Source organism: Pipistrellus hanaki (genome assembly GCF_964339955.1).
Source record: "Pipistrellus hanaki genome assembly, chromosome: 16".
Lineage (NCBI taxonomy): Eukaryota > Metazoa > Chordata > Mammalia > Chiroptera > Vespertilionidae > Pipistrellus > Pipistrellus hanaki.
The window spans coordinates 9,340,412-9,357,730 of record NC_140518.1 but is presented as its reverse complement, the minus strand read 5'-3'; the positions used below and the strand labels follow the sequence as shown (position 1 = coordinate 9,357,730).

Below are 17,319 nucleotides of genomic sequence, written 5' to 3'. Positions count from 1 at the left end.
GTGGGTGTTGGTGTGGGTGTGGGTGTGGGTGGGTGGGTGGGGGTGTGGGTGGGTGGGTGGGGGTGGGGGTGGGTGGGGGTGTGGGTGGGTGGGGGTGGGGGTTGGGGGGCCTAAAGGACACAGCCTGGCCCCCCCCCCCGGGGCGCAGGTGGGAGGCGGGCAGGGCGCACAGGTGTCCCCCCCGCCCCCCGCTGCGCGCGCCGCTTCCTGGGGCCCCGCCCCCGCCCTGCGCTCCGCCGCCCGGAGGTCCCGGTGCAGGTGCCGCCGCCCCGCCCGCCCCGCGCCCCGCGCCAGCCTCCGCCGGCCATGCAGGCCGCCCTCCCCGAGGAGATCCGCTGGCTCCTGGCAGGTAACGCCCCGGCCCCGGGCACCCCGCAGCGCCCACCGCCTCCCGGACTCCAGGCTTCAGAGGCTTCCGCCCTCCATCCCCCTCCGCCCCTCTTCGTTTTCTTCTCAGGGTGTCTCCGCCCCCTCTTACCCCCAGCCTCTGACAAACTTCAGGCCAGGCCACCTAGCCTGGTTCTCTCTCTCCCTCTCTCTCTCTCTCTCTCTCTCCCTCCCTCTCTCTCTCTCTCTCTCTCTCTCTCTCTCTCTCTCTCTCTCTCTCTCCCTCTCTCACCTAGCCTGGTTCTCTCTCTCCCTCTCTCTCCCTCTCTCTCCCTCTCTCTCCCCCTCTCTCTCTCTCTCTCTCTCTCTCTCTCTCTCTCTCTCTCTCTCTCTCTCTCCTAGCCTGGTTCTCTCTCTCCCTCTCTCTCCCTCTCTCTCCCTCTCTCTCCCTCTCTCTCTCTCTCTCTCTCTCTCTCTCTCTCTCTCTCTCTCTCTCTCTCTCTCTCTCTCTCTCTCTCTCTCTCTCTCTCTTCCCCCAGGCGGCTCCTGGGTGGCCCAGGGTGCGGGTTAAGGAGAGTTTACCCCCGGCCCCCCTCCCCCAGCCTCAGACCTCGGGGTCCGGGGTCCCTGCTTCGCTGACCCTCGCTCGGGGTAGTGGCTGCCGGTTCTAGCGGTGCCCGCGGCGGCGTGCCCACCTGCAGGCGAGGGCCCGAGCGGCCCTGGAGGAGGAGCCCGGCCCTGGCACTCAGCACCCCCCAGCCTCAGAGAGGCTTTCGCTCATGGGCACATCGCCCGCTCAGGCCACCCTTTTCCTGGCGAAAGCCGCTTGCTGTCCGGTGCTGACCTTCCCCAAAGAGGCCTGAGACCCACAGGTCCGGGAGGAGACCGCTCAGAGTGAGCCTGTTGGCATCGCGGGGGCATTCCTGACACACAGTTAGCAGATGGCCTGCGTGGGGCCGGTCAGCCTTGGCAAGCAGGAGTCTCCACCCCCCTCCCGTTTCTCTCCGTGGAATTGGTTTTAGATCTCCATTACCTTGTTATCTTGGTATAAATGCCTCCTAATCAAATATTTGGCAAGTCCTGTCGGTCTCTGCAGCACTGTTTCCATTCTGGGTTGTTTCTGGGTAAAAGCTGTCAACTAGGTATTTCTCCTGAGGGGACCTTTGTCAAACCCAGGACCGGAGGAACCGTAAGGCCTCAGCGTGGAAAGCGTTTGCGGGTGCAGGGGCATCGCCGGGGGGCCAGGCAGAAGCCACCCCTTCCCTTTGGTTCACGGTTCGATGTGCCCAGAAAGGCTGCGAGCAGCTGACCTCCAGGGGAAAGAACTGTTGGCAAACCAGTTCTGCCCTTGCACTGAAATGTAAAGATGCAAAGCGATTCCTTTTACGGGTATCTGTCCTCTGACGAGAGGAAACCCCCTGGACAAGCTTGTTAAACCGAGTTGCCATGTTTGTGGGCGGCCTCGGTGAAAAAGCCTTTTTATTTTCAGAGACGCGAGGAAACCCACTTCTTTGGCGTTTTTTTGTTTTGTTTTGTTTTGTTTTGTTTTTTGATGTGCGGTTCTTTATTGTTCAGAACTGACACTTTGTAACAACTCATTTCTGCACCTGCCACCTTCCTTGAGCTTAGATGATTTTCCTGTTAGCTGACTGGTTTTAATTGAAGTCTTCAGATCTCCCTCCAAAGCAGAGCCTTCGCTGACAGGTGGAGCAGGGTATGGATGGAGATTAATTGCAATTAGAGTCTGGTTCTGAGGGAGAGAAAACACTGCAGAGGTGGGATTCAACCAGTCATTCTGCTGAAAAAAAATGTTTGAAGAATATGTTTTAGAAAGGTTCATGGGATCATAGCCACATATTGGTTATAAGTTTTTTTTTTATTTTTTTTATTAAATACTGTCTCTGATATAGAGCCAACAGAATTACTGGCTATACTACAAATGATTTGTGTGTGTGAGAAACCCTAATGGCTATCACTTTGGCATAGGTTGCTGTTTACTCGCTCTCCCCAACCCCCTCACACACGCCTTTTTTTTAAAAAAAAATATTTTATTGATTTTTTACAGAGAGGAAGGGAGAGGGATAGAGAGTTAGAAACATCGATGAGAGAGAATCATCGACCAGCTGCCTCTTGCACCCCTCTCCCCCCCCACTGGGGATGTGCCCGCAACCAATGAACATGCCCTTGACCAGAATCGAACCCGGGACCTTTCAGTCCACAGGCCGATGCTCTATCCACTGAACCAAACCGGTTTTGGCCACACACACTTTTTAAAGTTGACTATGGACATCTAGATCTTGAGCTCTGTATGGTCACTCAGTGGAGGGAGTCACAGGGTGAGAGGGCTGCCAGGTGGGGGTGGAGTTCCCACTTTGATAAACCAAGGCCTAAGCGTTTGCACCGTGACTGAACGCTGATCATCATAAGCCATAACTTAAGCATTTATTTACTTATCACTACATGGGCATAAACGATAGGGGTGCTGTTGACATAATGCATATACATTTACAAAGTAAAATATGCAAAACATTGCGAAAGGTTATGCCAAAATTACATATATTGAAAAAGGAAGCAGAAATTCTGGAAGTCTAAAGTTAATTTTCTTTCGGGCTAACATTTTAAACATTTGAAAATGTTTCATTCAACCCGGAAACTACACTTTCAGGGACCTGTGTTACTGAAATTAAAGGACATGAGGCGTATATAAGAATACATCTAGCCCAGCCGGTGGGCTCAGGGGTTGAGCATTGACCCAGGAACCAGGAGATCTCGATTCAATTCCAGGTCAGGGCATGCACCTGAGGTGGAGGCTAGATCCCCGGAGTGGGGCATGCGGGAAGCAGCTGATCAATGGATTCTCTCTCATCACTGATGTTTCTATCCACCCCCCTTCTCTTCCTCTCTCTGAAATCAATAAAAACATTTTTTTTTAAAAGAATACATCCTAAATGTCCATGAGTTGGGGAATAAGGGGAGATTATATGAATAAATTACTCATCTTATGGAATATTTTGCAGCCATTAAAAGGATGTGATGTGTATATGTATGTTTGGGAAGTATCCATAACAGATTTTTAAGACTAAAAAGCAAGGTGTACAAATTACCCCTCCCCCCAAAACAAAACAAAGCACCCACAGCCTTCCTGTTGTGTATGTTTGCGCAGCCTAGGAAGAAGTCAGAGAGCATCTACCCCTGTTAACACTGGTTTCCTCGCGAGGGATGTGAGAGGGTGGGAGAGAGCGGGATTATTAATTATACTTCCTACATCTTCCAGCTGTTTGAACCGTGACAATGACCATGTATTGCTCTTGTAATCAGGAGAAAGCAGCCAGTAAGGTTATTTAAAAGAAAAAAAGGAACAAACAAAAGACAAATGGAACCTTAGAGAGATCAGAGTGCTAAGGGGCCAGTAACCAAGACTGTGATTGTATTTTTCTCCTCCTAGCCCTTTGGGGGTGTGGGAAAAAAAATTTTTTTTTTAATGTTTTCTTGGATTTTTGGTAAATGTTCAAGCCGGGGGAAGCTTCTAGACTAACTCAGGAAACAGCTCCCTCAGATAGACTCTGTCAAGCTCTCATATAGAAACAGTAGCTAGTCTCTATCAGCAAATAAGTATCTTCTAGATAAGCGGCGGGAAGGCCGGTACTGCATTATTGAAAGCAGAGGAAATATTCAGGGCTGTTTTCAAACAATCAGGCTTCAGATGCAGAGGTTATCTTTTTGTTTTTTTGTTTTGTGATAACCATGCTGAAAACAAATACACCGGGGTGCTGGCCGTTTGCATAATCTCTGTTCCACAGACAGAAACATAACCAGCTTCTGGCTTGTCTTTCTAGCCTGGCTTTCGAAGTCAGAAGCACCAGAGGCGAGTACGAAGCACAGAGAGTAAATATGTATTTGGTTCACAGTGTATTCTGTGTGATGGAACAGGACCTACTGCCTTCACCCTAATAGCTAACAGGGCCCAGCTGCCTACCAAGTACCTCAATCCTGCTCGTAATATGGACTAAAGCCAAAAGAACACCCACACCCTGGCTGCATTTAGTAGCAATTGCTGTGCTAGTGCCGATTCTGACATGCCCGTGGTTACTTATTTTTAAACTTCCTCCGAAAGAAGCAGTCATTAATCATTTCCTTCCAGATTGTTCTCCAGATTTGTATTGGTCGATGCAGCCGACCATAAAATCCTATTAACATAGTCAAACTCCGGCTCCGCGGAGCCCACAGGCTTGGCTTGCTCTGGATAACGGGGGATGTTCTCTTTAAGCTCTCTAACTTTTTTATGATAAACATTTGTAATCATTTTTTTTTCCTTCCTGTATGGCATTAGGAACTTCTCTCACTTCCTCAACCAACCAGTCTGTGTTCAAAACACTTTAATTCAGAGTTATTATCATGGATCATCATTGTATTTTCAGAAATATGTCGAGTTGGCTCAGGGTCGTTTCTGCCATCATTACAGCTGGATTGCTCTGGGAATGTCTATGTCTGTTTTTTATTTTTATCACTTTGCACTGCTCCCTCTGCATCGCTATTCCTAATGCTGCTGGAAGATTAGATAACCGAGTTTGTTGGAATTGAGATGTGGGTAAAAGAAGGTATGTCTGGTTGAACACGGTACCCAAACCTTTGGGTGTGGCCTTTGTGGCTTATATTTACAGCATTTTTTGCTTGATTAAAAAAAAGATTATCTCTTTTTTTAAAAAGAAAGTATTATCTCTCTCTCTCTTTGTCCCTCATTCACCCCCTCTAGCCCACTGTGCCCTCCCGCCCCAGGCTCTCTCTGTTCTGGGTTGTGTAGACCTAATTAGTGGTTGCTAATTGGGGTAATTTTGTTTCTGGGGGGACTTTTGGCAGTACACGAAGGCATTTTTTCATTGTCACAGGTGGGAAAGGTCCTTCTGGCATCAGTGGGCAGAGGCCATGGATGCTGCTAAACTTCCTACAGTGCACAGGACAGTCCCCACAGCAAAGAGTTACCCAGCCCAAATGCCGATTGTGCCAAGGTTGAAAAACTATAGCCTCAACCAGTGGTTGGCAAACTCAAGTCAACAGAGCCAAATATCAACAGGACAACAATTGAGATTTCTTTGGAGAGCCACATTTTTTAAACTTAAACTTCTAATGCCATTTCTTCAAAATAGACTCGCCCAGGCCGTGGTGTTTTGTGGAAGAGCCACACTCAAGGGGCCAACGAGCTGCAGTTTGCCGACCACGGGCCTAGACACATTCTTGTCCTCAAATTCCACAAAAGCCTGCCCACGTGAAGTCCCAGTGAGTGTAGAAGACATCACTAGAGATTTAGGGGGTGCCGGATGTGGGAGGAGGGGTTTTATTGCTGTGATGCAAATGATTTCAATTTGAATATTAGACCTTCCTCTTCCTCAATGTCCCTTTACCACCCCAGTCATCAGAGAGTATCCTCTGACCCTTCAACTCCTATACGGTTCCCTGCCTTATACCTTCTCACTGGCACTTTCCCCCTTTATCCTATCTGGAGCAAAGTTCTAAATCCTTTTTTAAATTGCCGTGTGAAAAGATAGTGTATCTATATGTCTAGTTGTTTAGGTTCCCATCAACACCCACACACAGAGAAACTAGTTACCTTTCCGACAACGACTGTTCTCTCCTTAAGAGGGATTCTAGTGCCAGCTATTAAGATAATAACATTTTTACCTCATTACGTAAACGTAATACTTAACCAATTTTTAATCACTTTAAATATAGGGAAAATAAGTTAAGTTTCAAGTTTTACCCCCATCTGAGAATCTTAACATATTGACATAACTACCGCAGATCTAATTTTTTCACATAATAAACACCCTACAAAAACCCTATAATTTCTGCTACATTTATTCATATTTATTTCCCCTGTGTTTCCAAGTTCCTTGCTTGCTTTTCCGGTTTGTCAGTGCTGCATTATAGGTTAGGTGATTGTAACAGATGGCTTTTCTGGTTTGGAGTCTTTGAGTTCCACTGTTCAGTTTTACTATCCAGCTTTTCATGGACGATAGGACAGATGTGGGCTCAGGAGCAGAGTGGCCTTAGCATCCAGTGAGCAAGCTTTCCTGACGGCTGATGGCTTTGATAAAATCGTTTACGAATTACTTAAATTCTTCCTCTAACATTGCTGACATTCTAATACTAGTTTGTTATAGAGAAGTAAAAAATTTTATTCGCCTAATAGGAGCTCTTATAATAAAAAGTAACCAGTGGCACATATTTACATTTAGTTGAACCAATACTGTGAATTAGAATTAAGGTGCTCATAATCCAGGATGAAAAGTTTGCCAGGGTACTTAGCTAAAGAAAATATCTCTTAACTGCATTGTGATACTAGTAGTAAAAAGGATAAAACTGATACACAGAACAACATGGATAACTCGTTAAAAAAAACACATTATGTTGAAAACAGACAAAAAAATAAAAATAAAAATAAAAGAGAGATCATACTGAATGTATGAAGTTCCAGAACTGGAAAGGAAAATTTCTAGGATCATAGTAATGTTTATGTCTTGATCTGGTTGGTAGTCCCACAGGTATACTAGGTGTACTGGTTAATAATTCGGATTGTTTTTAGATGGAGTTACACATATATTGATATATATGTGATTTGAAATGTATGCTATTTTGTTGTATTGACAACAAGCTTCAAAACTTCATATGTCAAATTTACTGAAGGTGTTGACATCATAGATATTTTTATGCTAAAAAAAAGTCAAATTTCATGCAAAAAAAAATGAGCATTTGCAGGAAGTTTTAATATATTACTTTATTTTGAAGAAAAGTGCTGCTGAATACTTCAGGAAGCTTATGGTGAACATGCTCCATCTCAAGATACTTGTGAACGCTGGTTTAAATGCTTTAAAAGTGATGATTTCGATGTGAAAGACAAAGAACGTCCAGGTAAACCAAAAAAGTTTGAAGACCAACAGTTACAAGCATTATAGGATGAAGATGCTTGTCAAACTCAAAAACAACTTGCAGATAGATTAAACGTCACTCAGCAAACAATTTCTGATCGTTTACAAGCAATGGGAAAGATTTTAAAGGAAGGAAAATGGGCACCAATTCAACTGAATGAAAGACAAACGGAAAACCGAAAAGTCATCTGTAAAATGTTGCTTCGGTGGCACCACAGAAAGTATTTTTTGCGTCAAATTGTGACTGGTGATGAAAAGTGATCTATTTTGAGAATCCCAAATGCACAAAATCATAGGTTGATCCAGGTCAACCATCATCATCGACTGCATAAAGAGGGATATTTCATAATGATAAAAGGGCCAAGTCATAAGGAAGATAGAGCAATCATAAATGTGTGTGCACATAATAACAGAGCTTCAAAGTAGTTGAAACAAAATCCAACAGAACTAAAGTGATAACAAAGACATATCCACAATTATAGTGGGAGATGTTACCCATCTCCATCAGAAGTTAATAAAACAACTAGACAAATAATCATTAAGGAGAGAGAGGACCTGAACAACACTATCAACTACTTTGACCTAATTCAGATCCATGGAGTGATATGTCCACCAACTATAGAATACATATCTTTTAAGTGTACAAGGAATGTTCACCAATATATATCTTATTCTAGGCCATAGAATAAGTCTTAATAAATGCCAAAAATCTAAAACCTCTCAGAGTATGTTCCCTGACCATGAAAGAATTGTTAGAAATCAATAATAAGGAGATACCTACAATTTGAAATAACATAAATCAAAGAAGAAATATTCTGTTTTGAACAAATTGAATATTTCAAGTGGAATGATGATAAAGCATACCCAAATTTGTAGGATTTGTAGATTTCCTTGCTTAAGGGAAATGTATAGTTTTAAATGCTCAGAGAAATAGGTTTAAAATCAGTGACCTAAGTTTTCACCTTAAGAAAACTGAGAAAAAGAAAATCAAATTAAATTCCAAGTCGAAAAAAGAAAATAATAAAGATAAGAGCAAAAATCAATTAAATAGAAAGCAGAAAAAACACTGGTTGGTTCTTTTAGAAGACCAATAAATTTGATAAGCCCCTAACAGATTTATCAAGATTCATGAAAGGAAAAAATAGAAAACACAAATTACCAATATCAGGAATGAAGACGGGATATTATTAAAAATCTCACAGAAGTTAAAAGAATAAGGGAATAGTATCAACGTCTTTTTGCCAATAAATTTAATAACTTAGATTAAACCAATAAATCCCTTGAAAAGCACAACTCACCAAAATATACACAAAATAAAATACAAAATCCAAACACTCCTATGTCTATAAAAGAAATAGAATATTATAGTTTAAAAAAACCTTTCTAGAAAGAAAAGTCAGGCCCCAATGATTTCACAAGTAAATTTTATTTAACATTTAAGGTAGAAGTAATACAATTCTTACACAAACTATCACAGAAAATAGAACAGGGCAGACACTTTCCAATTTATTTTATGAAGCCAATGTAATCTGATATTGGAACTTTATATTAAGGGAAGAAAATTTACAGACCAATACATAATACATTTGCCCTTCAGTTTAAAAGATGGTGCTGCCAAAACCGGTTTGGCTCAGTGGATAGAGCGTCGGCCTGCAGACTGAAAGGTCCCAGGTTCGATTCTGGTCAAGGGCATGTATATTGGTTGTGGGCACGTCCCCAGTGGGGGGTGTGCAGGAGGCAGCTGATTGATGTTTCTCTCTCATCAATGTTTCTAACTCTATCCTCTCCCTTTCCTCTCTGTAAAAAAATCAATAAAATATATTAATATATATTAAAAGATGATGCTATTCACAGTGAATTGATCCAAAAGGTGCCTGAGCAGTACCGCTCGGAACACACCACTCACCACTGTCCAGGGGAGAAAGTTGGAATGGCTCCTCAATAGATCACTCTCTTTTTTAACCAAGCTCACCACTCTACCTGATGGGTTTTCTATTAAATGACCAACCTCTTTAGCACAAAACGTTTTCTAGTATAAACATCATGTCACGTCACCTCAGGAGACCTTGGGTTACCTATGAGGTAGATACTACTCTTTCATTTTCTGGATGAGAAAACTAAAATTAAAAAACTTGCTCCTGGCTTACACACTGAGCAAGTGGTACAGCCAAGATATGGATCCAGGTAATCTTACTCCAGAGTCTGAACTCTTAATCACTGCCCTGTACTCCTCCTCCCAATAGTTCAATGTAGTAAACACAGATTCAGGTATTAAATTAGGGGGCAGATGCTTCTGGTAGATCGAGAGGGGAAAGGTAGAAAATATGTTTCTCAGACTTACAAACACAAACACATTTTACCTCTTCTTCTAATAATAAAAAAAAGGCATTACTGCTCATTGTAGAAAATTTGCAAAATACAGAAATTGATACGAGGAAGAAAATTATAATTACTTATAATCCCACCACTCTTTGTTTTTATTCTCTAACATGACCTTTTATCTTCATTTTCAAAAATTAGATACCAAACATGCTGAGGTTTTCCACTTAACATTAGTTATATCACAGATCCATATAATGAATATATAGCTATTTAAAAATAATATATTCATGAAGAAAATTTAAGGAACTCAAAAATCCTCACAGTATATTTTTAATACAGTACTAAAGAAAAAGGAAGAGGAGGAGGAGAAAGAGGAGAACCAAAGTTCTCTCATCAATGTTTCTAACATTGATGGAGAAGTCAACTTCAAGACCTACTTTAGCCTTGGCTGGTGTGGCCCAGTTGGTTGGAGCACCATCCTGTATACCAAAAGGTTGCAGGTTCAATTCTTGGTCAGGGCATGTACCTGGGTTGTGGTTTCAGTCCCTGGTCGGGGCACGTGTGGAGGGCAACCCATCAGTGTTTCCTCTCACATCAATGTTCCTCTCTCCCCCCCCCCCCACTCTTTCCCCCTCTCCCTCCTCCCTCCTTTCCACTTTCTCTTTCAGGAAAAAAAAAAAAAATCAATGTATCCTCAGGTGAGGATTAAAAAAAAAAGAGAGAGAGTGGCACAAGCATGGGAACATATGTACAAAGGTCTTGAGGTGACAGATCTCAGAGAGCCTGAAAGAATTTCAACGTGGAAGGCAGAACATACAAGTTAGGGGCAAGAGGGACAGTGGCAAAAGATTATTCTGGAAGGCTGCCTTGTAACAATATACAGTATTTTGTACTAAAAGTAATAAACAATGATGTTAAGTCCCATATTTAAAAGGTAAGCACAGCTCTGGCAAAGATGCATCTTCCTGTTATAATTCACAGCTGTCCTAAAACATAGATTCCTCAGCTCCCAGGCAGCTTATTTATTCCAGCAAATAATTGCAGAATAATCAATAGGAAAGGAAGACAGGAGGCTAAGGGAGCAGAGAGGATGTGGATGGAACACTAGGCATGATCTGATCTTCACATCCCTGGGAGATGGCACTGCAGGACCGGAGGCTGGCCAAGAAGATTCTGACTTAGCAGGATGCGCCCAAGATCACTAGGCTTTGCAGACTGGTGAAAGCCTCTGACGTACCCCCAGATCTCTGACCCTGTCCATTTGCAAGGCTATTTTGTTTCTTTGGAGAATGATGTCTTATGGGTCACATTTTTCAAGTTTGCCTCCATCTGTTTTCTAAGCAATGCTCCTAATACACGGAAAGGAAAAAAGTTGTTGGTGTTCCCTAATAGTTGCAAATGTCTTTTTGTTGATATATGTTTCTACAGCTCAAAAGTTTGCTTTAATCAACCTTCTGTATGGAGGCAGGATGAATGGTCAGTGCTGCTGAAAACAAATCCATCAACCAAACACCAATCAAAGTATTCCTAGGGGGGATATTTTGTGAAAGTATTTGAACTACTAAAGCAGAACTCACATTTCTAAGAGAAGGATGGCACAAATTTCTGTCTGTACTGGCTTATACATTTAAGATTTTTTGTCTGTATGCAAAAGGATTGGCACAGGCTAAAATGACAGTATACAGATGCCCCCCATTTTCCCTGCCTTTGCCCTCCTCCACCCAGTCCCTGGCCTTCACCACACTATTGTCTATGTCCATAGGCTATGCATATCTCTCTATATTAAAGCCTAAGCAACTGTTACAACCAAAAGGCCAATCGCTATGATGTACACTGACCACCAGGGGGCAGACACTCGATGTGCTCCAATAGCCAACCTCCCATGACTGGCCAACCTTCTGTAGCCCCTCCCTCTGGCCACCTGGCTCCATCAGGCCGAGGGACCCCACCCATGCACGAATTTGTGCACTGGGCCTCTAGTATGCATGTAAGTTCTTTGGTTAATCTCTTCCCATTTCCTCCACCCCCCTCACCTCTGAGATCTGTCAGTCTGTTCCATGCACCCAGATATTTTCTATATAGATACAAGACCATAAAATCCAAAAGGAGAGATAGTTTTACTTCGTCCTATATAATCTAGACTTTTAGAACTTCATTTTCTTGCATAACCTCCCTGGTTAGTACCAGTAAAATTTTTAGTATAAATGGTGAGAGCAGACATTCCTGTCTTGTTCCTGACCTTGGGAACAGGAAGAAAGTATTCAGTCTTTTTACTGTTAATTATATATTAACTGTGGGGTTTTTGTGGATGCTCTTTATCAAGTTGAGAACGTTTTCTCCTATTCCTGGTTTGTTGAGTGATTTTTATCATGGAGAGATATTGAAATTTGTCCAATTTTTTTTTCTTTATCTGTTGAGATGATCATGTGATTTTTTCCTGGTTAATATGGTGTGTGACATTAATTAAATTTTGGATACCATTTATTTTTACCTTTTAATTCAACTTCTCATTTCCTTATTCTTTAGCCTTCATAGGATCTTGGAAAAACCTACTAAATGACATATACAACAGATGTGATGCAGGATATAGAAGTTGATGGTGGTCCTCTGTGGGAATTTTAATTTTCAGAACTTTATATCTCATCAAAAATGTTGGTGATGGCTATCTGGAATTTTTTGTTTGGTGATTTTTAATGGTATGAATGTAAAATAGATTTGTAAGGGTGCTTATTATACAGTGACCCAACTGTATAAACTCTAACATTATTTTGATGGTATTTATGGTACAGTTTCATATTACAGGCACTGTTTTTGGAGGTGGAAAATTTTAACTATATTATTTATATACTTTTTTAGGGATGATAACCATTTTATGTATAATAAAGTGTGTAGCTAGTGTTTCTGACAATTGTAATCATTATCAATATATTATAATTTGAAAATTTATAGTTCTCCCCCAATTTCTTTCAACATAACATGATTTGTTTCATATTATATCTTTCTACCATGTTCCTGTTTTATAATGTATGCTCACATTAATTGCCGTTTCCTTCTCTTAGACACATTTTTCTTTTCCATGTGGGTTCCTTCTCTTGGCTGCAGTGTCATTTTCATTGATGATGCATCTGCTAATTAATTTTTCTTCTTTGGATGCCTGCCCTTTTGTTCTTGATTTTGCAGTTCCGCTCCGTTTTTCCATTTCAGCTTTATTTATTGGTACTTCTTTCTAGCTCCTATTGGTCTGTGACCTTCCATGAATTATTTGTAATATTTAGATGTTTGTGAAAATGACAGTCCATCCTCTGCCAATGATATTTACTACTTACATATTCCTTTAAAATAGCTTAGAAAATAGTTTTTTGTTGTTGTTAATATATGCATTAACTTTCTAAATTTGTAGCAATGCCTTGCGTTATCCAAAGGTGTCACTTATAGGCATATATAAAGTTTTATTTATTTTTTATTCTGGTAAACTCTACATGACAAAATTTACCATTTTAACCAATATTAAATGTACAGGCCCCTGGCATTAAGCGCATTCACATTGTTCTGCAACTTTAAAGTTTTTAGAGAGAAAATAATATCCATTTCTAAACTCTTCAAATTTTCCTGTTTTTCCTTTAGTACTTTTTAGTTGATCTACTTTCCTCCTCTTTTAGATGCTGAGGAGTTTCTGGCAGAAGATCTGAGGAATGAGAACCTCAGTCCTGTTGCAAGAGACCACCGAGACCATATTCTTCGGGGTTTTCAGCAAATCAAAACTAGGTTTGTATAAGGTTCCATTCTTCTTCCTCATAATTTTAAAACAGTATATAATCAGTAAAATCTACTTTATTACTGTATAAGTTAACAAGATAAGACATACCCATCATAGTCCTTTATACTTGGTGGAAGCTTAGTGAATATTATTTTTGTGTGTGCGTGTATGTACATTTATTTTATTTAAATGCAAGGTAAGTTAACCATTCACATGAAGCTTAATAAACATTTACTGAATTGAATTGGAACGAGGCAGGTATAATTAGTATAGCTTACCAAAATAGAAATAATTTGATAATTATGTGTCTTAAGATAACAATCCTGCTTTTAGCTTTAGACTATATTGGTCTTTACTGAACACCTTTGCAAAATGTGTGACAAGCTAAACATTTGTGCTTGCCCACGCTACTAAAGGGAATATGTGAGGCAGCGTGATACAATTAGTTTTCACTATGATTTTCAGTCCTGATTTTTCTTCCATATCTCCTTCTAAAAAAAAAAACAACCAAAACCCAAATAATAACAACAAACAAACAAACAACAACAAAACCGCCACACACAAACAAAAAATGTAAACCCAGACTTATCTAGCTGGTTCTTGACAATATTGGAATGTTTCAGTCTCAGACTGGACTGGGCTATCATGCTCATTAGGATTTTTAAATAAGAGGCTCACACCTAATCTGTGCCTTTGAGAATGTGAGCACCTGACAGATGCATACACCTGTGTGGGGAGGGAGAAATAAAAAATGTCCTTTACAATAGACTTCTCACCCAGGTCTTACTGGCAGTGTGGTAGCTGAGAGAGAGTTGGGGATAAGTGAGCATGACTTGAAGCCTTTTCCAACCTGGTGGCATGGCAAAGTGATTCGGAATGTTTGATCTAAGTACTCTTAGGAAGGGCAGAGCATCTGCAGGGTGAGAATTGGGAGGTAATTTGTGTGGCTGACCGGTCTGAGCAGCTACTGTAGAAACCTCCCTGGAACTCCTGAGAAGCAGGGAGCGTCAGCCTTTCAGAGGGCACAGCCAGAGTCTCTTCCCTCCAGGGGTGTGAGCGAACCTCACAAGATGCCCTGCTGGATCTTAATCGATCTTTCCTGCTGGCTAATTAAGCATCACTTTTACTCAGCGACTGGGGACTGTGTAATTATCAGCCTGGGTTGCCCTGAATAATTGAAACTAACAGAATGCAGGAGATGGGAGCTTTTGGCAAAAGTGAAAATATTATAACATTTGGTAGGCTGGAAGAGTGTTTAAAACGAACTCTCCCGTAAGGACCGCACCCGTGGAAGCCTGGTGCACGGGTGCAGTCCCTAAACCTGGCCGCTATCAGGGCCAATCAGAGTCAGGCTAGTCAGGGCCCAGCCAGAGAGGAGTTGAAGGTCACCAGGCCAGGCATGGAAGGAATGGACGCCAGATGCTGACTCCGCCATGGTTGGCACCCTGGCACCACGCGGTTCCCTACTCCTCTGCTCCCTCCTCCTTCGCTCACCGCCACACGGCCACCGCAGTGGGCGGGCAGCAGGCCGATGGGGGCACTGGAGGTTGGCCACCAGCCCCAAGAAGGGTCTGGCCCTCAGTCCCCCTGGGAAAGGGACCATGTCAGCTGCCACCCACCCCCAGATCCCCATCCCTGCCTGGAGACTGGCCCCGATCACCATATCGGGCCTGTTGGCTGCGGGGAGAGAATGCGGGAGGTTGGCTGGCTGGGGGAGGTTGGCTGTGGAAGTGCACTGACCACCAGGGGGCGGCTCCTGAGTTGAGCGTCTGCCCCCGGTGGTCAGTGCGCGTCATTGAGACCAGTTGTTCTGGTCATTCTGGTCCATCTGGTCCCTTAGGCTTTTATATATATAGATAAGCCCAGGCTTAGATGTGAGCTTGAAGGCTTAGTTAGTAACCCATAGAATTTTTTATCTTTTAATAATACAGAGTTGACCTTTGCAGGATAAGGATAGCAGGAGGAATCAAGGTGGGATTATATTCTTAAAAATATTTTTTCTGTTTCTATTTGGGGTGGAATTACTTTAAATTATATTATAGGGAGAAGGATGCCCAAAATATAATTGTGTATATGGAGGTACAATTGGTGTAAATCTGTGATAGGGAATGCAAAAACAATTTTATTTCATCTGTAGGGACAAATATGCAATGAGTATGAATTCTCCTTTTCCATATTTGTACCACAGCATTTGGAAAGGGCTAAATTTCAACCTGAAATTGGTAACAAAAGGTGATTTTTGTGGTGACTCATTGTTATCAGTTGCATATTACTTCTTAGTCCTCTTTTATTTATTTATTTTTTTAATTTAAGATTTATTTCTTCAGTCTCAGTAGACACATTTTTAAAAAAATGTATTGCTTTTTTACAGAGAGGAAGGGAGAGGGATAGAGTTAGAAACATCGATTACGGAGAAACATCAACCAGCCACCTCCCGCACACCTCCCACTGGGGATGTGCCGGCAACCAAGGGACATGTCCTAGACCAGAATCGAACCCAGGACCTTTCAGTCCACAGGCCGATGCTCTACCCACTGAGCCAAACTGGCTAGGGCTCTTAGTCCTCTTTTTAAATGCACACACCCACACATACACACATAGAAGCTGTGTTTGTTATGGGGTAAAGAGGCTTCCTTGTTCTCAGAGAACATGCTGTGTGGTTTGTGGGATAGACATTCAGGAAATCATCAGCAGGAGCTTTAGGAAACATCTGCATTGTTGATGGGAGCTTTCTGTTCATTGATTTGTTGCAAGAAAGATGACACTTTATTTAGGATTTCATACTTATCAGATCACGGAGGAAATGAGGAGCCAGAAATTAGATACTGTACAAGAAGATGGGAAATGAAGCTTTCCTTTGGCACGCTGTTTAAAGTTGCCTTATAGCCACCCATTCAGTCATTACTCTGTTAGTTGTAACCCTAGTTTCACTGAATCCTCTCCTTCAGCCGCATTGCCTTTAGAGCCCCTGTTTTGCATTTATGTGTATTAATACCAGTTGGTTTGAAAGCACTAAAAGCCTGTGCAATGCCAGCCTCATTTACTTTGGTTGTGTGACCCCCCAAAAGCTGGGCGTGAAAAGGAATTTGGAAGCCATCAAACTTGAGATTTAAATGCTGTGTAACATGAAAAGAATTATGGGAGATCATTAACGATATCTTATCTTTGCCATATTAGAGCAATCATACTTCAGGGGTTTGTGTTTCCTCCAAGTGCTCAATTGTTTTTCGGTACTGGTAGCTTAGTTATTCTCTCCTCTTCCAGACTTAAAAACAAAAAATGAAATCATATCTGTGTCTTTACCTACATATGAGTTCTTGGGCTTAATGGTGTTACCCATGAAGGGCAGTGCTTTCCATGTAAGACAAAATAAAAAACGGACGGCAATCGGTGATTCCAGGGAAATGAAGCCCTGATGTGGGATTTGATAACCCGAGCTGTGATGTTTATTGCTCTCCTTCAAACCGCCTCCTCATTCAAACCTTCTCCCTGAAAACGAGCGGCGTTCACATTCCCAGTCCACGTTTCCATTGGGCTCCTTGGAGAAGGATTGGGATGAAAGCCAGGCGAAGGCCCCTCCTGTTTTATGACACTGGTCACTGCAGGAGCAGCGCCAGATGTGAGACACCTGGAATGAGGCAGCCACAAGCTACACTCAGCTGCCTGATGGTGTCCGTATGCACTTGGAGAAACAGCCGAGCATTTCTTGAGTTTGATTCAGGGGGAGCCATCTGACAGCAAAAAGACTTCCAGAGAAGGGATGAAGAACGTAGAATATTTTTATTACTGAGGTAGGGATAAATTCTCTCTCAATGGCCTGTATTGGAATAAGTAGTCCTTTATGCTCACCGTTGGAGGGAAAGCCAGGGCCAATGGAAACAACTGGAGCATTATGTCCTCTTGTGAACCTTAAAGGAGTTCCAAAGAGGGACAGGCAGATGGATGACAGCGTATCGGAAAGGAAAGAAATAAAGAAATAACTTTATGTAA

The 17,319-nt window shown here is 42.2% G+C and overlaps 1 protein-coding gene across 4 annotated transcripts in view; it reads left to right on the top strand.

Annotated features, from left to right (window-relative positions):
• The first annotated feature begins 238 nt into the window (after positions 1-238).
• The window catches only part of SKAP1 (src kinase associated phosphoprotein 1), a 256,811-nt gene continuing 239,730 nt past the window's right edge, over positions 239-17,319 (top strand). For 2 of the 4 annotated variants that reach the window (XM_084863582.1, XM_084863581.1), the window contains exons 1-2: positions 248-349; positions 13,232-13,337. In XM_084863582.1, coding sequence (XP_084719708.1) covers positions 307-349; positions 13,232-13,337 — 149 coding nt within the window. In that variant the 5' untranslated portion in view covers positions 248-306. Of the gene's footprint in view, positions 350-13,231; positions 13,338-17,319 lie in introns of all 4 variants that reach the window. The other 2 variants (XM_084863580.1, XM_084863583.1) reach the window with 2 other exon arrangements.